The following is a 23,775-nucleotide window of genomic DNA, read 5'->3' on the forward strand; positions in this document are numbered from 1 at the left end:
ATTGTTCCCTAGGCTAGTCTCAAATTCCAGGGTTCAAGCGATCCTCCTGCCTCGGCCTCCCAAAGTGCTGGGATGGCAGGCATGAGCCAACGCTCCAGGCCCAAAGGGGCCTCTTTACTCACTGATCCCCCAGTTGCAGGGGCAGCTCCCTCAACCAGTTCCCAGCACAGGCAGACAGAACAGCCCCTGCCCCAGACTCCCTGGTGTGCCTTTAGCCTTAGGGCAACACCTGCCTCTCCTGCCCCACCCAGAGGGAGCCAAAGTCCCACACCTGGCACCTGGGGGGCACTTGGCAGAACCCCCAGCCTGCAGCACACGGCAGCCTCCACGGCCCCCTCCCAGCAGTGGTATCTTAAGACTCCCTCAGAGACGATTAAAAGGGAGGACTCAGGGTAATGGGGTCAAGCCGCTGGGGTGGAGGAACCAGACAGGTGGACAGGCACACAGCATAGCTGTCCTTCAGGGCCAGCCCTGGGGCAGAGCCAGAGGCGGGAGCCAGCACCCAGGCAGAGAAAACCAGAAAGACCTCCGGTCTCATTGCCCAGTTCAGCACAGACTAGGTCCGAGCCCCTGAGCAAGTATGGATTCTGTGCGTGGCTTGAAGAGCTGGGCAGGGCCCCACCTCCTCCCCTTTCAGACTGGGGAACTCCACTGAAGCCGACCCAGTGACCACTTAGTGAGCACCTACTGTGTGCAAGGCCTCACGCCGGGCACTGGGATGGGGCACCTGCCCCAGAGAGGCGCATAGTTAGTGGGGGAGGGGAGAAGCAACTGGCGGAGGGAGGGAAGAGGGCGGACTCATCCCCCACGGCTGCTACAGTCAATCACCAAACCAGGGGCTTAACAAAGATGTTCTCTCACGATTCTGGAGGTCAGAAGGCAAAGATCAAAGTGTGGACAGGGCCATGCTCTCTCTGGAAGCTCTTCCTGCCTCTTCCAGCTCCTGGTGGCTCCAGGCTTGCAGACGCCTCACTCCAATCTCTGCCTCTGCCTTTACGTGGCCATCTCTCTCGTCTCTCATCTCACATCTCTCGTCTCTCTTGTCTCTTGTCTCTCATCTCTCTTGTCTCTGTCTCAAATCTCCCCGTGATGCCTGTTACGGGATTTAGGGGCTACCCTAAATCCAGGATGATCTTTAATTATATCTATAAAGACCCTTTTTCTACATAAGGTCACATTTACAGGTTCTGGGGCACAGACAACTCTTTTGGGGGTCATCATTCAGCCCACTTCACAGGGCACAGGGAACCTTCTAGAAGAGGCAGACCAGCAGAGACCAGTCTCTCTCTAGAGGGAAAGAGAGGAGCCTTCAGAAAAGTAGAGGAAGAATGTCAGCGCCCGGATGCGGGCATGCGAGGAGGAAGGTGGACAAGGTCCTGGCTAGAGGGACATGCAGAGCCCCTCCGGCCCTTCTGGAAGTTTGCCCTTGACCACAGGTTGCTGAGTGGGTGAGGAGTAGCAAAAAGCTAACATGGAGTTGCTCTTGGAAAAAGGTGAAATTCTCTTCGCAATTTAGGATGAACTGTTTTGATGGGCAAAGAAAGGCTCAAAATTAAGGCATAATCCTGAAGAAAAAAAGCTCTAAAACATATTTTTCCCTTAGATTTATGACTTAAGAATTTATTTGGCCAGGTGTGGTGGCTCACACCTGTAATCCCAGCACTTTGGGAGGCCGAGGCGGGCAGATCACATGAGGTCAGGAGTTGGAGATCAACCTGGCCAGCATGGTGAAACCCCATTTCTACCAAAAACCGGGCATGCGAGGAGGAAGGTGGACAAGGTCCTGGCTAGAGGGACATGCAGAGCCCCTCCGGCCCTTCTGGAAGTTTGCCCTTGACCACAGGATGCTGAGTGGGTGAGGCGTAGCAAAAAGCTAACATGGAGTTGCTGTTGGAAAAAGGTGAAATTCTCTTCTCAATTTAGGATGAACTGTTTTGATGGGCAAAGAAAGGCTCAAAATTAAGGCATAATCCTGAAGAAAAAAAGCTCTAAAACATATTTTTCCCTTAGATTTATGACTTAAGAATTTATTTGGCCAGGTGTGGTGGCTCACACCTGTAATCCCAGCTACTCAGGAGGCTGAGGCAGGAGAATCACTTGAACCTGGGAGGCAGAGATTGTGCCACTGCATTCCTGCCTGGGCGACAGAGGGAGACTCTGTTTCAAAAAAAAAAAAAGAAAGAAAAAAAAAAGGAATTTATTTACATTCAAACAAAAATGTAATATTGCAAGTGCCTCATGTATCAGACTGGGAGGAATCTCGGAGCTGAAAGCAACCCCCGCGCAAGGCCAAGCTTCTCTCGCTCCCAGAAAGTCTCACTTCATTGATGCCAAACTCGGTGTGGACACCTGGTCAGCACAGTGCACCGCAGACCAGAACTCCTGGGCTCGAGGTACCTCCTGCCTGAGCCTCCCAAGTACCTAGGACTACAGGTGTGCGCACTGCGCCTGGCTAGCTTTTGTTTTCATGCTGTTGGGACACCATGGCCATGGTGAAGTTTGACTGCCTAGCCCTTCCTCCTCTTTGGATAGCAGCCTGGATTACTGGAGTTCCTGCTCCATCCTTCCTGCAGCATGCAGGGAGCACCTGTCGAGGGAGTGCTGGGGATTGGTGTTGTCCTAGTCTGTGAGGCAGCTGAGGACCCCGGCAGACTAACCAGTCTCTTTCTGTTGCACAGAATGTTAGGGTTCACTCATTCATTCATTTCTGTGAGATCCTACAGCATAATCTCATAAAAGATGTTTGAACCCGGCACTGTCTGGGTTCAAATCCTGGCTCAGCTGTTTCCTAGGAGTGTGTGGTAGGCTGTATTTCTCTTCACAAACACTTGGTGACCCCCGTTGCAAGAGACAGGTGCATCCCTGCCCTGCTGAACCTCCTGTAGCTGTGTGACTCACCTTGGGAACTCCTCAGAGGGGACAAGCATCCTGCCTAAGGTCACGCAGCCCGTAGGTGGGGAGCTCAAGTTCCAACCGTTCCCCTCACACCGTGCTGGCTCCCAGTCCCAGCCCCACCTTCCCAGCAGGGATAGAAGAGCCATGCCTTTTGCTCGCTCCTAAGCTCTGCCCAGGTGGAGACATTTGTGTACTCAAAGTGATGCCAGCCAAGCCCTAGATTCATAATGGCAGCCCACGGGCGGTGACATTGACAGGCAGGGGTAGAAGGATCAGATGGCTCCATCACTGCCTCGGGGTTAGGCCTGAGCTGCTCATGGCCACAGCCCTTGCCCCAAACAAGGACGGTCCCCCAGGACTGTGCAGAGTCACTATAGGAATCTAACAGATCACATCACGCTAAGCACCTGGCAAGGCTCAGCTCACTTAGTTCTTACAATAAATGCATGAGGGAAGTGCTGTGATCACGGCCCTGTGTTATAGAGGGGGAAACTGAGGCTCAGAGAGGTGACACTGCTGGCCAAGGTCATCTGGCAGGTGAGCCACGGACCTCGGACTCAAACCTGAGCCCAAGGCTGAGCTCTGAGCCACGGCCGTGCTGCCCACTGTCTCTGAGTCATCTGGTGACCGGCCTTTTCTGGTTCTTTTAAAAAATTCTTTCTACATCACTTGGACTGTGCAGATTTTCTGGTTCTTGTTTTTCTCTTTTACGGTTCACTAAGAAATGGGGAACAGAAAGATTTCAACAAGGGCAGCCCATCCTCAGGGCAGGAGCTACAGGGAACTTTCCCCCAGCCAGGGCGGCACCCTGGGCCTGGACCCCCTCACCAGATAACCTCTGGGGTATAAACACCTGGCACAGTTGAGAAATAGGGCCGAGTGTGGTGGTTCACACCTGTAATCCCAGCACTTTCGGAGGCAGAGGTGGGTGGATCACAAGGTCAGGTGTTCGAGACCAGCCTGGCCAACATGGTGAAACCCTGCCTCTACTAAAAACACACAAATTACCTGGGCGTGGTGGTGGGCGCCTCTAATCCCAGTTACTGGGGAGGCTGAGGCAGGAGAATCGCTGGAACCCAGGAGGCAGAGGTTGCAGTGGGCTGAGATAGTGCCACTGCACTCCAGCCTGAGTGACGGAGCAAAACTCTGTCTCAAAAAAAAAAAGGCAAGATTTCTCTGCCTTCAATGGTCGCATGATCCCTTGGGATCCCCCAGCAAAGGCCCAAGCTGCAGTTTTCGAGTTAAAGCCAAGCTCCTTGACACACAAACAAACTGCTTCAGACCCTGGTTCACCCGTGGGCAAACATTCCATGGAGGCTGTGTCCACACTTTCCTCTTCCTCCCCTCCTTTCCCTACGTTCTCAGCTCAGGTACCACCTCCTTAGGGAAGCCCTCCCGCATACCCCAACCAGATCCAGGGCGCTCGTGAGCTCTCACGGTACCTGGGCTTTTTCCTCTGAAGGGGACTTATCCTCATCTGGAAACACGCACCCTCTGGTGGGACAAGTTGACTAATATCCGTCATCCCTGCTAGACTCAGCCTCCTTGAGGGTGGGGGCTGTCTGAGTTTGTTCATCATCAAATCCCCATACCTAGGCCAGTGCCTGGCACATAGTAGGGGCTCAATAAACCTGTCTGCACTTGCCCTTCAAGATTCCACTCATGGCTGGGTGCAGTGGCTCACGCCTGTAAGCCCAGCACTCTGAGAGGCTGAGGTGGGAGGATTGCTCGAGTCCAGGAGTTTGAGACCAGCCTGGGCAGCACAGGGAGACCTCCTATCTACAAAAAATACAAAAATTAGCTAGGCGTGGTGGTGCACACCTGCAGTCCCAGCTACTCGGGAGGCTGAGGCAGAAGGATTGATTGAGCCCAGGAGATGGAGACTGCAGTGATCTGTGATCGTGCCACTGCCCGCCAGCCTGGGTGGCAGAGTGAGACCCTGTCTCTAAACCAACAAAACAAAAACAAACAAAGAAGATTCCACTCCCAAGAGGAACCCACGGAGGAGATGCAGACCTCCCTTCCAGCCCCTCCTGCCCGGGATCGGGGCCACTTCCGCAGCTGTCTGGAAAGGAAAAGCCGGCGTTTGTTGAGTCCGGCACTCCGATTTCACTAGTCTGGAATAGAGGCCTCATCTGTATTTTCAAAGCTCCCAGTGATCCTAATTCACAGCCAGGGATGAGACCACAGGCCTAGGGGCAGATCTGAGAGCTGCTCATTCTTTCTAGTCCACTCTGGGGCAGGGAGTGGGGTGGGCAGTGAGCCTGGAGGAGGGCTTGGTTGACCAGGAGATTCCAGGAGAGGATGGAAGGCTTGCGGGGCGGAGTGCATGGTGACATGAAGTCATGCCCATGTTCGAACGGAGCCCAAGTTCGGAACGGAGCTAAAACCCGTGCACTGGGAACGGACCTAGTTTAGCTCCCTCGACTCTAGGTACAGGAAAAGATGGAAGCCCACAGAGCTAACAAGACCAGGGGCAGGTGTGAGATAAGAACACTGTGCCCTGACAGGCACCCTTTGCCTGCACAATCCTCACTGCTTCTTAAGCCTTTCTACACGTAGGCAATGTTTTCCATTTTGCAGATAAGGAAACCGAGGCTGAGAGGTTAACTAAATTGCCTAAAGCCACACAGCTTGCTGTGAACAGACGAGCAGAAATTAGAACCCAGACGTGGCTGGAGCGGGCTGGGGCTGGGGGTGGTGGTGACCTATGGCCCCCTGCCACCTGGGCAGCATGATGAGGGTCTTGTCCATACCTTGTAGGATTCCTTCCTGCCCTGATTTCGGCTTCTGCCCTCTCCCCGCACCCTCCCTGCCCCACGCTCAGCTCCTCTAAGCCCCGCTGTCTGTGTCTGAAATTCCTCTGCCCTGATTCTGGGCTCCCACAGGGTCTGGTGTGCTGGAAGTCCAGTTTCTCAGCTGTAGGATAACCTCGGAAAGGATGTCACGGCCAACGAGGAAGATGCTTTCTCTGGCTTTTCCTAAAAAGGCAGACAGGGGAGTTCTGGCCACTCAAAAAGAATCACTACCTGTGGTCCCATCACTGTCCCACATGTGTGGCCTCCCCGCTCCCTTCACAAGCCACAGCACCAGGGGCGTGGAGAGATCTCAGTTCAAATCCCAGCTCTGGCTGGGTGTGGTGGCTCACGCCTGTAATCCCAACACTTTGGGAGGCCGAGATGGGCAGATCACCTGAGGTCAGGAGTTCGAGACCAGCCTGGCCAACATGGCGAAACTCCATCTCTACTAAAAATATAATAATTAGCCAGGCATGGTGGCAGGTACCTGTAATTTCAGCTACTATGGAGGCTGAAGCAGGATCATCTCTTGAACTTGGGAGGCGGAGCTTGCAGTGAGCTGAGATCACCCCACTGTACTCCAGCCTGGGCGACAGAGTGAGACTCTGTCTCAAAAAAAAAAAAAAAAATCCCAGCACCGCCACTTTCTATCTGGGTGACCTCAGGTGAATGAGTCCCTCTGAGCCTCAGTTTTGAGGAAATGGGGACAAAAGCAGCCCCTGTTTCTTATGGGTGCTAAGAATGAAATAAGCTAGTGAACACGAACGTGCCTGGCCCCAGCAGCTCCGCAAACACCCATTAAATCTGAAGGTGATGATGACTGCCTTTGTTTTTACAACAAAGGAAAGAACTTTGTAGGACAAATCAGAAACCAAACTGTTTTTTGAAAAACAAAAAAACATTTATTTCTGTAAACTGTCTGAGCGCAGAGATGTTCTTTACAATCCCAATACAGTACAGATTTCTTCCCCAAAACGAAATGAGCAAGGAAAAACAGAAAAAGAGCTATATCAAATGTGCTCATGAAGAACCAAGCCAATCTCATCTTTCTTCAAAAACCAAACAAAACGATCCTTTTGAATGCGTGGTGCAGGCCTAGGATTGAAGCCACAGGCTTCTGGGGTGCTGTGAGCCCCAGGCTTTGCTCAGCTCACAGCTAGCGCGGCGGGCGGAGCAACCCTTTCGCCGAGTCATCCTTGCAGCTTGCACAGAAGCTTCCTGAACCTAAGGGATCCGTTCCCAGCTCTCCTTAAATTCCCAGTCCCCACCCTGGGCCTCTCTCCCTAACGTTCTTGTCGCTTTGGGAGCCTCTGAAGTGAACCCTGAAATACTCCCTCTGTCAGCTCTGGGCTCAGACCTTTGCCCTTCTCTGTGTCACAAGGAAATTTCGGTCAAGAGGTTGGGAACAGGTGGTTTCAGACCGTGCAGCAAAGCCACTGCCAGGCAAGTTTTAAGGCAAATTTTATCTCTTCTTATTCAGTCTGAGCCAGACCTAACCTTCTCACCACCGAGCAATCCTGCCTCTGCTGGACATGCAACTTAGGCAACTCTGGATGGAGGTGGGATGAGGGAGCCCAGGGCAGATTCCAGGAGGTCTGGGCCTGACGAGGGAATGGACGTGTGTGCTTATGAAGGCTGCAGGCACCGGGCGCAGCTCCTGGCCCAGCTGCCCCTCAGTGGTACACAGGAAGCAGGGCCCAAGAAAACTGAGATGGCAAAACAGGCCCGGGCTCTGGAAAGCAACGTGAGGTCATACAGATCTCACTAGGCAGACCTTGTCGCATGGAAGAGAAATGCCAGGAAAAGGGGTCACTGCAGGAGGCACCTCGGACCTGATGGCAGGCAGGACCTTGCATCAAAATGATTTTTCTTTAGAACAAAAAAGAGGGGGAGAAAAGAAAAAGAAGATCAAAGAAAGAGGTTCCATGAGCGTCATGAGATAGGACACAGCAGGGTTCTAAGGGAAGCAGGAAGGTGGGGGCTGCGGACACAGGGTGGCGGGCGCTGCCTCTCATGGCTTCTTTTCTCCCTGGTGGGCTGGTGGGCTGGTAGCTGAGGCCGGCGGTCCTCTCCCCCGGGGAGCAGGCAGATGACTTTGGCAAGGGGCGGTGCGGGGGGGGCTGGGGTTACTCTGTCTGGGCGTCGTAATTGGCTCCCCCCGCCTTCTTCAGCTCGTTCTTGATGAAATCTTCCTCCAGCTCCTTCCGATCACTGATCACAAACTCCTTAGCGAAATTCTGTTAAGAACAAAGGAAAACACAGTGTTCCTATTAAGAAGGAAGGGACAGGATGTGAGGGTGGCTCAGGCAACACACTGGGAAGCAAAGCACTGAAAACCCTGGCGAGGGATGGAAATGGAAATTCAGCAGCAGAAAAAACCTGACTGGGGAGGAGGGAGTGAGGCACATCTGATGCTGCATCTTCCCATGTCCGTGGGGACAGCCCGAGGAAGCCGGGGCTGGAATTTTGGCTGTGTTACCTTGGCCAAGTCCCTTCAATTCTCTGTGCCTCAACTTCCTCATCTGTAAAAAACATCTTGTCAGGAGAATAATAGGTCATGAGGTTGGAAAGGCAGATGGGTGTTCTGGTAAATGTTTAACACCAGGCGCTCCAAAAAATAATAACAATAATAATAAAAGGACAAAAGCTCAGATTGGTGTCTTTTGCCCATTTCCATGGTGTAAATAGTCCCACAGTGTCTGATGTCAAGCTATCAAAGTGACGTCACCATACATGGAGGTGGAAGGAGACAGGCGTAACTGGCTCTTGCCAGCTGGGACAAGCAAGCTTCAGTCACCAATGTTCCTAATGATGCAGGAGCCTCCAGTCCTGGGTCTGCCATGGGCTCTCCACCCGCACTGAGTTACACAAGGGTAGAGGCTCTGCCTTCATTCAACAAATACCATCCAGGCTGTGGGGCTACAGGGCTGAGCAAAATGGATACGGTCACTCTCTCCTCTTGGAGTATACAGGTTTCACCCACAGAACCTGCAGGCACCCATGGTGCACTCAGTAAACACTTGTGGCATGAATGAGGGAAGCAGGTGACCTGGCTTATCAGACAGCCCTAAGCCATGATGATACACAGTTACTGCCATATGTGGATCGTAAGACTTTAACAAACGAAATTTCAGGATGATGATGGACAGCTTGACCAAAAAAAGCTATCAAAACCACAAATAACAAGTCTAAAGGTAAGAAAATCATCCGCATTTAAAAAAAAGCCCATAAGGAAATAACATAAACAATGACCATCATTTTTTTTTCTTCTTGAGAGAAAAGCCTATTGCCCAGGCTGGGGGGCAGTGGCGTAATCTTGGCTCACTGCAACCTCTGCCCCCAGGCTTCAAGCCATTCTCATGTCTCAGCCTCCCGAGTAGCTGGAACTACAGGCGCCTGCCACCACGCCCGGCTAATTTTTGTACTTTTAGTAGAAGCAGGGTTTCGCCATGTTGGCCAGGCTGGTCTCAAACTCCTGGCCTCCAGTGATCCACCCAGCTTGGCCTCCCACGGTGCTGGGATTACAGGCGTGAGCCACCACACCCGGCCAACCACAATTATTAAGCATTTCTGTGTACCAGCACAGTGCCACGGTACTGAGAATGACACACAGTAGTAAATATGAATCGTGGAAGGTGGAAGGAACCCCTATGTCCATCGACAGAGGAGTGGATTATCAAAACACGGTCCGTCCACACAATGGAATATTCCTCAGCCACAGGAAGGAATGAAGCACTGCCACATGCAACTATATGGATGAACCTCGAAAACCGGACACTGAGTGAAAGAAGCTAGGCATGAAGACCATATATTGTCAGCTGCCATTGGTATAAAATGTCTAAAAAAGGCAAACCCATACAGACAGAAAGCAGACTTGTGGTTACAAGGAGCTGGAGATAGGAACAGGAAATGATAGAGACGTTCTAAAATTGGGATTGTGGTGATGGGTGCACAACTCTGCAAATGCACAAAAAAGTACTGAAAAAGTACACTTAGGATGACTTGCTTTTGTGGTACACACATTATACCTCAATCAAGTTCTTTTTAAAAAGGCCTGTAAGGTGATCAGCATTATTTCCATTTTAAAGGTGAGAAAACAAAGGCTGGAGATTACAATGCTTGTCCAAAGTCAGACAGCCGGAAGGTCCAGTTGATGCCAAAGCTGGCATCTTGAAAGAGCCACCATCTCCTTTGGGATGATGAAAAAGTTTTGGAATCAGACAGAGGTAAGGCTTGTACAACACTGTGAGTGTTCTGAAAGTCACTGAATTGTATACTTTAAAATGGTTTGGGCCAGGTGCGGTGGCTCACGCCCATCATCCCAGCACTTTGGAGGCCCAGGTAGGCAGATCACCTGAGGTCAGGAGTTCGAGACCAGCCTGGCCAACATGGCGAAACCCCATCTCTACTAAAAATACAAAAATTAGCCGGGCATGGTGGTACATGCCTGTAATCCCAGCTACTCGGGAGGCTAAGGCAGGAAAATTGCTTGAACCTGGGAGGCGGAGGTTGCAGTGAGCCAAGATCACACCACTGCACTCCAGCCTGGGCGACAGGGCGAGATTCATCTCAAAATAAATAAATAAACATACAAATAAAAAGGTTCATTTTATGTTATTTGTTAATTGTCCACCACAATTAATAAATAAAAAGCAAAAAAGTCACCATACCACCAAGAATGATGAGCCCAGGAATATCCTCAAGGTCAAGCTTTACAATAAAAAGACAAAACATTTGGTGTGCAAAGCCACTGAGAACACTAACAAGGTGGAGAAGGGGAGGTTAATTTTTATCAAGCAGCTCATGTGTGCCAGGAACAGCCTCACTCATGTTCTCTTTCAGTCCTCAGTATATTAGCTTTATTTTATTTCACTTTTTGAAGATAAGACTCATAGGCTGGGCTTGGACAGACTTGCCCAGAATGACAAAAACACCCTTTAGATCCTTTCTGTTCCCACCCCACTATAGTATGTTACTACGTGTATGTGACCAGTGCAATGAAAGAACACAAGTTGGATGTAAGAGCCAGAAAGGAGAATCGAGAATTAATGCATTTCTCAACCCTGAGCCCCACAGCATGAGGGAGGGGCGGAGAGTGTTCAGAAGGAGGAAGCCAACAGCTTAAGATGCTTATAGAAGAAAGTCCAAAGTTCCTCTGCTTTGTGATAGCTATATGTGGCAATCTACAGAAATAAGAACACTTGAAGTTTGAGTCGGTTAGCTATTAGAAGATTTAGATTAAGAAAAATAAGTTTGAGGGCCAGGGATGGTGGCTTACGCTTGTAATCCCAGCACTTTGAGAGGCTGAGGTGGGCAGATCACAAGGTCAGGAGATCGAGACCAGCCTGGCCAACATGATGAAACCCTGTCTCTGCTAAAAATACAAAAATTAGCTGGGTGTGGTGGTGTGTGCCTGTAATCCCGGCTACTTGGGAGGCTGAGGCAGGAGAATGGCTTGAACCTGGGAGGCAGAGATGGCAGTGAGCCGAGATGGCGCCACTGCACTCCAGCCTGGCAACAGAGCAAGACTCCATCTCAAAAAAAGAAAAATAAGTTTGATAAGGTCTAAGAAATCTAAAATGAAAGATACATGGTGCTAGGCACAGGCCAACCTAAAACCACAAGTGCTTAGAAAATCAAATTATAATGAAACAAAAAGCAGCAAAACAGACAGCAGATCTAGTAAAACATAACAATAAATATAAATGAGCAAAATTACCTTTAAAAATGCTATGTTTCAAACTACAAAAAAAACCCTCAAACCTTGTACTACGTACCAGAGACATGTTTAAAATCAAAAGATTAGCAGAAAAATGATTCCAAGTTATACAAACAAAATATATACAAACGCAACCATATGATCTCTGAAAACGTTTAAAGCCAACTGAATCTCACAAGATAAACAGGGTCATCCTGCAACTTGCTAACCCTCCTGGCTCAGCCAATGTTCTTTCCTCTCTGCTCGGTACAAAAGAGAATGGAAGGTTATTTTCCCTGTAGAAGGGCTGTTTTTATTATCAGTACTTAGGCCTTAAAAACCAAGTTCTCCAGCAATCCGATTACTGCCAAAAAGCAAAGAAGGGTTAGAAAGCAAGTGTCTTACCACACTGAACTGACTCACACCTAAAAGTCCTGTATTCATATTTCATTTCCAATTTATCCTCAGGGGAACACAGAGAGTTAGATTGTGCAAAATTGAGTCCTCCCTCATTCCTTACTGCTTTTCTTTTCTTTTCTTTTTTTTTTTTTTTTTTTTGCCTCTTTCAATGACCAAGAAAGACAAAACTTTAAACACTTCTGAAGCTACAGTGACCGTGGCCATGCTGTAGGCCCCTTTAGAACAGACCCCAGATTGTCTGTTCGGAAGAATCCTGACATACTGCCTCCAGGGGTGGGCTGAAGACCTTGTATTCAGACATGAGCCTATTGGCTCCCTTCACCTTCAGTCTGGCTGACAGCTGGCGCATTTGGCACTGCCTCTCTCCTCACATAAGAGCCCCCGCCGCATGGCTGCCAAGGTGTACAGCCTGGGACTCACTGCAGCCCACGCTGGTGCGAAGCTGAGCAGAGAGAAGGGATGGATGGAGGACACTGGAGGGCTGGGCTTCCTCTGGGCCTTACCATTGCCATGGCCTCATAGACAGCAGGGCTGGTGGTCCTTAGAGGTCATCTCTTGCCCCTCAATTCAGAAGGGGAAACTAAGGCTCGGTGAGTGACACCATGAGGCTGGTTAAGTGGTGGTCATCCCCCAGCCCACTGCTCTCCACCCATGCACCTGGGTCCGCTCGCCTCTCCCCTGTGCCCATCGGCTTCCCAACCCTCTTCGTGTCTCCTCCTCGTGCTGCTCCTGTGTCGTGTCCACCCCTTCCTCATTCTTTGAGCCTGGTAGTGACTCCTAGCACCTTCCAAATAAAGTGTCTGCATCTCAATCCAATTATCCCCCTGGGACTGGCTCCCCGCTGTCACCTCACTGGCAGACTGGTCATGCACAGGCCCACTGCCTAGACGTCCCGTGGACACATGGGTGAGACAGGCCTGTGACCAACAGTGGTCAGTTCCCCTGGAGCCAGAGCTGGACCCCAGCCTGCTCCAGAGTGGACACCAAGCCGCTCCCACCTTCTACAGGGCCAGCACCAACTCTGCAGGGGCCCAGGTGGTCAGGCTGCATGGACGGGGTACTAGCAGGCCTCCATCCTACACGGGGTGCCCCAAGCCCCCAGAGGCTTACAGAGGTGAGCCAGCACCTCCCATTCAGTGCGTGGACTCCACAGAATGTCCCCAAAATGTCTGACCTGAGCCTCAGCCCACAAACCAATTCAAAACAACCTCAGCACCCCTCCACCTCCACGCCTTCCAGCGGCTCCCACAAGATAAGGGAGTCGCAGGCACCACTGGGGAGTAGGTTTCATTGGAAGTCTTCAAAATGAGGCGGAAGCCAAGCGAAAATGGCACTGGGCAGATGGAGTCTGACTTGGGAGCAATGCCTGAGACTGGAGGGAGCCTGCGTGGAGCAGCTGAAGTCTGCCTCGCACCTGAGGCTGGAAACCACAGGGAACATATGTATGCAGAGTGTGGCCACCCCTATGCCACACACACCTCCTCACAACACAGCACTCGCCAGCACCCACATGCCGCCAACACCCACGGGGCCAGGGGCAGGTGGCAAGATTCAGGAGGTAAGTCCTTCATCAGCAGGAGACTTCCAGGGCATAGAGCAATGCGGATACAAACAGAATTTTAAATTTTCTTTTTTTGAAACTCAGTCTCACTCTGACACCCAGGCTGGCGTGCAGTGGTGCGATCTCAGCTCACTGCAGCCTCAACCTCCTAGGTTCAAGCGATCCTCCCACCTCCGCCTTCCTAGTAGCTAGAACTACAGGCACAAGCCACCATGTCCAGCTGATTTTTGTATTTTTCTGTAGAGATGTGGGTTTTGTCATGTTGCCCAGGCTGGTCTCCAACTCCTGGGCTCAGGCGATCCACCCGTCTTGGCCTCCCAAAGGCCAGAATTTTGAATTTTCTTTCTTCCCTTTTTTTTTTTTTTGTTGTTGTTGTTTTGAGACAGGTCTCACTCTGTCACTCATGCTGCCAGGCTGGAGTGCATTAGTGCAATCTCAGCTCACTGCAACCTCCATCTCCCGTGCTCAAGCAATCCTACCGCCTCAGCCCCGGAAGCAGCTGGGACTACAGGTACACACCACCATGCCCGGTTATTTTTTCTTTCTTTGTAGATAACAGGGTTTTACCATGTTACCCAGGCTGGTTTCAAACTCCTGAGCTCTAGTGATCCACTTGCTTTGGCCTCCCAAAGTGCTAGAATTACAGGCGAGAGCCACTGTGCCTGGCCTGGAATTTTCAATTTTCTACTAGCCACAGTGAAAAATGTAAAAAAGAAACCAGTGCCATTAATTGTAATAGTATTTTATCTAATCCAATATATGCAAAATATTGTCATTTCCACAATGTCATCAATGCTAAAAGTTACTGACGAGGTCCTTTACATTCATTTCTTTTGAACCCAGCCTGAGAAACGCTGTGTTCCCTCCAGGTCTACGCACACAGTGATATGGTCCGGTGCACTTGAAGTGGCCAGCAACAGTGCAGGTCTAGACAGAACATTAAAGAGTCTGAAAGAATAATGTGATCAGGCAAAGAGAATCATGAATCACAGAGCTTAGAGCCCATCTGAGGGGGGTGGACATCTGCGCCATGTCCAGATCTGGGTGGTGGCTTCAAAGGTAGGCACCACAAACATTCAGAATACACAAAAACTTGGGCCAGATGCAGTGGCGCACGCCTGGAATCCCAGCACCTTGGGAGGCCGAGGTAAGTGGATCACCTGAGGTCAGGAGTTCAAGACCAGCCTGGCCAACATGGTGAAACCCCATCTCCACTGAAAATACAAAAAATTAGCTGGGCGTGAGAGGCAGGAGAATCGCTTGAACCAGGGTGGTGGAAGTTGCAGTGAGCCGAGATCGCACCATTGCACTCCAGCCTGGGTGACAAGGGCGAAACTCTGTCTCAAAAAAAAAATACACACACACACACACACACACACACAAAAATTCATCAAGTAGTATTCCTAAGATCTGTGCGTTTTACTCTGTGTAATTTGTTTCAGTTAAACAAAATAGTGAAGGGAGGTGGTGGGGCGTGGTGGCTCGTGCTGGTAATCCCAAGCACTCTGGGAAGGCGAGGAGGGAGGATCACTTGAGCCCCGGAGTTCAAAACCAGCCTGGGGAACATAGTGGGACCCTGTCTCTACAAATAATAATAATAATATTAATAATAATATATAGCCAAGAGTCGTGGTGTGCACCTGTGGTCCCAGCTACTTGGGAGGCTGAGGCAGGAAGATCACTTGAGCCTGGGAGGTCGAGGCTACTGTGAGCCATGATCGCAGCACTGCACCTCACCCTTCAGACCTGCCATTGCCTCTTCATTACGTAGAGGACCAGCAGCAACCCAGAGAGGGGACACAATTCATCCCAGGGGACACAGCAACTTCCCGGCAGGACCCTGGGATGCGTTCCTGGTGCCAGCCCCACTTTCTCCCCACATCCCGCCTCCAGAGGCTGCTCTAGACTGCCAAGCCCTCGAGGTGGCTGCCACAACCTGCCAGAGACTGCACGGCAACCTGTGTCAGTCTGGGGGCACTGGCACCTGTGGCTGAAGAAAGCTCTTTGTTTTGTCGAGGAGCTCGGTGCTGCTCTCTCATCGCTGCCAGACAGGGAACTTCTCTTTTCTTGCCAAAGCAGGATTTTTTCCCAAAGGCCTCATCCACCTAAGTCTGACTCCAAACGGCTGAAGCTGCTTGAATGGTTTGGAATTATGCAACCAGCAAGTGGAAGACAAGGTTTTTTTGTTTTTGTTTTTTGAGACGGACTCTCACTCTGTCGCCCAGGCTGGAGTGCAATGGTGCCATCTCGGTTCACTGCAACCTCTGCCTCCCCGGTTCAAGTGATTCTCCTGCCTCCACCTCCTGAGTAGCTGGGATTACAGGCAACCACCACCACGCCTGGCTAATTTTTGTATTTTTGGTAAAGACGGGGTTTCACCATGTTGGCCAGGCTGGTCATGAATGAAGACAAGTTTTGTCCCTGTGACCTTTCTCAAGTGCTTATACATTCATGTCTCAAAGATGCAAAACAACCATGCAGCAAAACTTGTCTCCACCTTTCTGAGGAGGGTAATACAGCAGAGGGCACGGGTTAGGTACGGGGACTCCGTACAGAGTCTAGCCGTCTATTTGCAAGGCTGGATTTTAAAGTGCATGTTCTCCTATCTTGGTTTTAAATCATCCTTTTCTTATTTATTTATTTAGAGACGAAGTTTTTGCTCTTGTCACCTAGGCTGAAGTGCAGTGGCACAATCTCAGCTCACTGCAACCTCTACCTCCTGGGTTCAAGCCATTCTCTTGCCTCAGCCTCCCGAGTAGCTGGAATTACAGGCACACCCCACCACGCTCTGCTAATTTTTTGTATTTTTAATAGAGACGGGGTTTCACCATGTTGGCCAGGCTGGCCTCGAACTCCTGACCTCAGGTGATCCACTCACCTCAGCCTCCCAAAGTGCTGGGATTACAGGCGTGAGCCACCATGCCCAGCCCATCCTTTTCATTTTTATTTTTATTTATTTTTATTTTTTGAGGCAGAGTCTCGCTCTGTCACCCAGACTGGAGTGCAGTGGTGCAATCTCAGCGCACCACAACCTCCACTTCTGGGTTCAAGCAATTCTTCTGCCTCAGCCTCTGAAGTAGCTGGGATTACAGGCATGAGCTACCACGGCCAGCTCATTTTTGTATTTTTAGTAGAGACAGGGTTTCACCATGTTGGCCAGACTGGTCTCGAACTTCTGGCCTCAAGTGATTCACCCACCTTGGCCTCCCAAAGTGCTGGGATCACAGGCGTGGGATCACACCCCACCCCTTTTCATTTTTAAATGGCTCCCAACTGCCCGGGCTTAAACCCCAGCATGCTGGGAGTAGGTTCGGGCCAAATACAAACAGGCACCGTTGTCCACAGGCATCACCAGTGGCCTGAGCCTCCCTGGGGACTCAACCTCCCTAAGCCTGAGTCTCCTCATCTGCAAATGGGGACAACAGCAGCTTCACATCCTAGGGTTGCTGTGAGGGTCATATGAGCATAAAAGGGGCTTGCACACTTGATGAGAATGCCTGGTACAAAGCGGAGTGCTCTACAGTCAGAGAGAATGTTCTACAGGGCCGTGGGCTCACCTTCATTCTCAGGATCGTTAGGGGAATTTGAGATATAATGAAGTTTCCTCAGTCACTCAGAGTGAAGACACAGGCAGTAGCTGATTTCTCTTCTCATTCCTAACGTTTACTTTGTAACGAAGGGAAGTCCCAGGAATTCCTTGGAATAACCAAGTCAGTGAAACTGGCAGAGAGAAGATGACAAATCGGCTGCAAACTCCAAAGCCAAGCCCAGGGTTAGCTTCGGGGGAATCGGGAGGCCTGTCGGGGTACAAGTGTAGGGTCTGCTACTCAGGAGCATTTGGGCCATGAGGATATTCCTAACCAATGCAGAGAATGTGGGTGCAGGGGAAGCTCCGGGGAGAAAATATGAGTGGGGGTTCTTGGGCAGTTCCATTTGTGAAGTCAGGAACGTGTATTTCTATGAAGTGGGGCCCAGGAGAGGAGCTGATCTTCACTGTATTGAAAGACAATGAAAGCAACACAACTTGTTCTTCCCACGAACACATGTTAGTAAACACTTGAAGCCAAAATTCTGGTACTTACTGGTCTCTCTGACAGACTGAGAATAGAAAAACAGAAGCAGCAGGCTCTAAAAATGCCCAGAAGGCAGTATTTAATGGCTCTGGGCCCTGGTTTCCACCTCTGTGAAAGAAGGCGGGTAGACAACAGGGTCCCCCAACCTTTCCCCACCGGTCATCCAGGGATCCTATGCATAAACCTCCAGAGCACATGGACATGGGACGAAGTTCCACCAGGGACACCAGATCCTAAGGCAATGGGGAAACCTGGCATGCAAAAGTCAGCTTTGGGATCAGAGCATGGCTCTCACAACAAAGGCTGCAGGCTGCCTTCAGGTCCATCCCAAACCCTCGTAACAAGGTGTGGGGGCTAGAATCTCCCCTCCCGCAGGCACGAGATGGCGCCGGGGATAGACAAGAGACATGCTGGCCACATGAATGTGTCCTTTCCACAAGTGGGTGATGATGACTTACAAACCAAAGACCGTGGACTGCTGAAGAAAAGCAGCCACAGTCCCCAGCACCCTGCATCTTGCTAGGCGACAAGGCAATCTCCAAGGAACGGTAGCCAATTGAAAACGCACAGCCATGAAACCCACTGGGCACTCACTGGGCGCCCGCTGCCAACCCCACCGAGGCCCCTACACCTCCCTCCCACAACTAGTCAAAGTGCTTAAAAGATTGAGGTTTTAAAATCTACCGGCAAGGCATCATTTACTCAAAAGGAATGGGTTCTTTTTTGTTTGTTTGTTTGTTTTTTGAGACAGAGTCTTGCTCTGTTGCCCAGTCTGGAGTACGGTGGTACCATCTTGGCTCACTGCAACCTCCACCTTCTAGGTTCAAGTGATTGTCCTGCCACAGCCTCCCAAGTAGTTGGGACTACAGGTGTGCACCACCACGCCCGGTTAATTTTTGTATTTTTAGTAGAGACAGGGTTCCACCATGTTGACCAGACTGGTCTTGAACTCCTGATCTCAGGGGATCTGCCTGCCTAGGTCTGCCAAAGTGCTGAGATTACAGGTGTGAGCCACCCCACCTGGCCGGAACAGGTTCTTAAAAGAGGCATGAGTCATCACAGATAAAGCAAAAAACTAACAGATTAAAATGGTACTGGCTAGGGTTTGACAGATTCAGGAACAAAGGCACCCAGGTCAAACCCTCGCAGTTCAGGAGTGACGCAACCCTGCTGTACTGTGAGAAAACAAAAGCCAAGACAGAGGCACATGGCTGTATTTCAGGTGGACACAGGGTAACCATCTAATGAAGATGGAAGGCATGTGTCCCAGAAGCACGCTGTGGAGTCCTAGAAGCACGCTGTGGAGTCCCAGAAGCACGCTGTGGCGTCCCAGAAGCATGCTGTGGCGTCCTAGAAGCACGCTGTGAGTGTTTTTGCCAAAACCAAATAGGGGCAGCTGTTCTTATGCCTGGATCCGTGACCCCGACAGAGCCCCCGACCTCTTCAGCATTTGGGCAACTGCCTGGGGTCTAAGGCTTGGCTTTCCTGACCACAGAGATTTACAGAAGCCCCATATGCACCTTGCCTAATTTCTAACTACAGCTTCATCTAGACCAGGCATGGAAAGCATGCGGGAAACATTCTCCTCTCTCCAGTGTCCACAGCAGACATCACAAATTAATCATGGCACTTTCCCCACCGAGTCCAGGCTTAACCTCAGAATCCCCCTTAACCCAGAGCTCCAAATAGCCCAGGCTTATTGATCAGTTGACAAGCTAGAGATTAAATCCAGGTTCAGATCTTCAACTTCTGCCCCATCGAAATTGTGCCCAGCATTTCTTATTCCTCAGCCACATCCATGTTTGGGGATTTTTCCCAAAGAAGTAACAGAATTTTTTTTTTTAATGACAACATACATACTCAAAGATGTTCATTGCCGGTAAATACCAGGCTGTTTCCATTTTTTCAGCAAAAGTTGGAAAAGTAAATAGTATCTATGTAACACTTCATATATGCCAGGCACCTATACATGGTATCTTACTGAATTTTCACAATTCCATGAGTGAGATATTATCGTACACATTTTTCAGATGAGAAAATTGAAGACAAGGGAAGTGAAGTAGCCAGCAGATCACAGGATTCACTCCACGCCAGGGAACTCACCAGGTGGAGGAACACACACAGGCATGCATGCACACACAGATATGCACACACACACACACGCAGGCATGCACACACACAAACACAGATATGCACACACACCCCCACACACACACGCAGGCATGCACACACACAAACACAGATATACACACACACCCCCACACACGCAGGCATGCACACAAACACAGATATGCACACACACACACCCATACACACATGCAGGCATGCACACACACACAAACACAGATATGCACACACCAACACACACACACAGGCATGCACACACACACACACACAGATATGCACACCCCACACACACATATGCAGGCATGCACACACACACAGGCATGCACCCACACAAGTACACACACACACAGGCATGTACCCACACAGGTGCACACACACACAGGCATGCACACACCCTCCCACACACATACATGCACATGCACATACAGGCATGCACACACAGACATACAGACACGCAGGAATGTGTCCACACAAACGTATACACACACAGGTGCATAGAAACACAGGTATGCACACACACATGCACATTCAGGCATGCATATACACATATACACATGCATGCACACACATAGACACATGTGTGCATACACACAGATGCATGCAGTGCACACACAGGTATGCACACACATGCACATCCAAGCATGCATACACGCATGTACACATATGTGCACACACATCCACACTCATACACAGGAGTGCACACACATACACATATATACACACAGGCACACACACATCCACTCCCACACCCAGGCATGCAGCACACATACACCATACACAGGTGTACACACACACAAAATGGGTATCACAGACTTACATATGTTGTACTACATCCACTTACAAAATAATATTTGGCCATTACAGTAATAAAAACAGGCTGGGCACGGTGGCTTATGCCTGTAATCCCAGCCCTTTGGGAGGCGCAGGTAGGCGGATCACCTGAGGTCAGGAGTTCACGACCAGTCTGGCCAACATGGCATCTCTATTAAAAATACAAAATTAGCTGGGTGCATTGGCATACACCTGTAATCCCAGCTACTTGGGAGGCTGAGGCAGGAGAATCACTTGAACCAGGAGGCAGAGGTTGCCATGAGCTGAGATTGTGCCACTGCACTCCAGCCTGGGTGACAAGAGCAAAATGCCATCTCAAAAGAAAAATTATAAAAACAAAAAGCATTTATGAAATGTCAAGAGAAAGGACACAGGCTGTATCTCTGCTCTGCTAAAGGCTGTGGCAAGAGCTCCATGGGAAGGGGCAGACCCCTCTGTGTGAGGTCGGGGGTAGTGGCTGATCACTTAGCTCCTGCATTTTGTCGGAACCCTTTGGGCAAACTACAGCAACTTAGAATGAAACCACCATGGGGTGAAGACTAAGCATGTGTGCTTGTTTCGTAAGGGAATCTCATGAGGCAAGATGTCCAGGAACAAAGAATGCCAAGAGGTGGACAAAAGCGTGCAGGGAAGGGGAAGAAAAGGCGGGGAGGAAAGACACTTGTACACAGGGGCAAGATTGAGAGTGCAGTGAGCCTTCGGCCTTTCAGGAAGGCTGGGAAACATGCCCTTCACACACAAAGACCTCTCCAGATTCATTTCTTCAGGTTAAGACCTGTACATGTTCGAATGCTGCATCCTCACGGCACAGCGACTGGATACCGTGCTAGCGACTGTGTCGGGAATCATCGCACCAGAGCGTCCGGAAGCCAGCTGCTGGCAGGTGCCTGGGGCAGGTACCAGGCTAGGGCAGGCTGGCACTGGTCTGGAGTTTGGTGGAGGGCAGCCAGGTCACAGCCTGCTGGGCAGAATTCTTTGCTTATTAAGGTGGCTTCATATACATCCCAGACCCAAACCTAGGATGCAGGGATCTCCTTCTTTCTCCTAAGAGATTTTTTTTTTCTCTAAGACTTTTTTTTTGAGACAGGGTCTTGCTCTGTCATCCACACTGGAGTGCCACTGCATCCTCACAGTGGTGTGATCATAGCTCACTGCATCCTTGACCTCCTGGGCTCAGCCTCCTGAGTAGCTTGGACTATAGGTACATGCCACCACGCTTGGCTAATATTTTTATATTTTTTTGTAGAGGCAGGGTCTCGTTATATTGCCCAGGCTGGTGTGGAACTCCTGGGCTCAAGCAATCCTCCCATTTCAGTTCCCCTAAGGGCTTTTAACCTCTTAAGTAAAAGATCCACAAAGCAGACCCATCGCTCTTCAGTTTCAGATCTTCCCAGGGCTCCTCACTGCTCTCCCGTTATAGAAGTCCCACATTGAAAGTGGCCTCCGGTCCCCCACCATCTGACTTCTGCCTGAACACTCACCTTGGCTCAAGAACTAGTCCTCTGTAAGCCTCAGTTTCCTCATCTCTACATTGGGGTCAGTACGGCCCCCGGCTCATGGATGAATAAGCCTGGCCCTCCCTATGCAGTACCTGATCCCACCATTCTCAGGCTGCATGGGAGCTTCTGAGTTTTCAATTGTGCAATTTGTGTTTTAAACATATATGACATGAGGCCGGGCGCAGTGGCTCATGCCTATAATGCCAGCACTTTGAGAGGCTGAGGCGGGCAGATCACCTGAGGTCAGTTTGAGACCAGCCTGGCCAATGTGGTGAAACCCCATCTCTACTAAAAATACAAAAATTAGGCTGGGCGTGGTGGCAGGTGCCAGTAATCCCAGCTACTTGAGAGGCTGTGGCAGGAGAATCGCTTGAACCCGGGAGGCGGAGGCTGCAGTGAGCCAAGATGTCGCCAGTGCACTCTAGCCTGGGCAACAGAGTGAGATTCCATCTAAAAATAAATATATATATATATAAAATATATGTAATATATATTACATATATTATCTATGTATATATAAATATTTATATATAATATATATGTTTATATAAATATATTTTTTATATATTTATATATACATGTATTTTTTTATTTATATATATATATATGTATGACATGAGCAACAAGAAGCTCCCCCAGCCTGAGCCCAGGCCCAGGTGAAATGCGTCAGGCCAAAAAGGCCCTTCTGGTTATGCAAATACAGAGTCCAAGCGTAAACACTCCACATAGAAATAAACAGCAGAAACCCTTTGAAGGCAACGGGCAGTCTATGGATGGTCCACACAGTGCTAAGTGGTAACTCATGCTTTGCAGAGGGGAGCAGCAGCCTCATAAATCTCATCCCATGGAGGGGTGTAGGTTCTCCCGGCTGCCCCGGTCAGCTCTCACTCCTGCTTTCTCTCATTTTTGTTGTTGTTGTTGAGATGGAGTCTCGCTCTGTCTCCCAGACTGCACTGCTGGTGGCACAATCTCAGCTCATTCCAACCTCTTCCTTCTGGGTTCAAGCGATTCTCCTGCCTCAGCCTCCTGAGTAGCTGGGATTACAGGTATGTGCCACTATGCCCAGTCTAATTTTTGTATTTTTAATAGAGACGAGGTTTCACCATGTTGGCCTGGCTGGTCTCGATCTCCTGACCTCAGGTGATCTGCCCTCCTTGGCCTTCCAAAGTACTGGGATTAAGGCGTGAACCACTGCACTCAGCCTCCTGCTTTCTATTGAAACAGAAGCAGAGATTTGAAAATTTCAACCTAGCCCCAAGTCTCCTGAGTGTAATTAGCTTCCACAATTTAATTTAATGCAGAGAACAGTTACTGAGCATTTATAAGTTTCTGTCCTGGTAATACCCAAAGAGCCTACATAAGCAGATTCATTTCTTTTTATTTTTTTGAGACGGGGTTTGCTCTGTTGCCCAGGCTGGAGTGCAGTGGTGCAATCTCGGCTCATTGCAACCTCTGCCTCCTAGGTTCAAGCGATTCTCATGCCTCAGCCTCCCGAGTAGCTGGTAGTTGGGATTACAGGCACATGCCACCATGCCCAGCTAATTTTTGTATTTTTAGTAGAGACGGGGTTTTACTGTGTTGGCCAGGTTAGTCACGAACTCCTCACCTCAAGTGATCCACCTACCTCGGCTTCCCGAAGTGCTGGGATTACAGGCATGAGCCACTGTGCCCAGCCCATTTCTTAATTTTTAAAAATTATTTTAAAATAGAGATGCAGTCTCACTATGTTGCCCAGGCCGGTTTCAAGCTCCTGAGCTCAAGCAATCCACCTGCGCCAGCCTCAAAAAGTACTGGGATTACAGGCATAAGCCATGGCGCCCGGCCTCATTTCTTCATTTCTTAGCCTTTGTTATGTGCAAGCACACAGTAACCT

At 50.0% G+C, this 23,775-nt stretch overlaps 1 protein-coding gene across 1 annotated transcript in view; it reads right to left on the reverse strand.

Annotated features, from left to right (window-relative positions):
- Positions 1-6,572: 6,572 nt before the first annotated feature.
- COTL1 (coactosin-like F-actin binding protein 1) overlaps positions 6,573-23,775 on the reverse strand; it is a 62,206-nt gene continuing 45,003 nt past the window's right edge. Inside the window, exon 4 of the mRNA XM_011971394.1 lies at positions 6,573-7,930. Coding sequence (XP_011826784.1) covers positions 7,820-7,930 — 111 coding nt within the window. The 3' untranslated portion in view covers positions 6,573-7,819. The remainder of the gene's footprint in view (positions 7,931-23,775) is intronic.

The sequence above is a fragment of the Mandrillus leucophaeus genome, unplaced genomic scaffold (genome assembly GCF_000951045.1).
Source record: "Mandrillus leucophaeus isolate KB7577 unplaced genomic scaffold, Mleu.le_1.0 Scaffold10, whole genome shotgun sequence".
NCBI lineage: Eukaryota > Metazoa > Chordata > Mammalia > Primates > Cercopithecidae > Mandrillus > Mandrillus leucophaeus.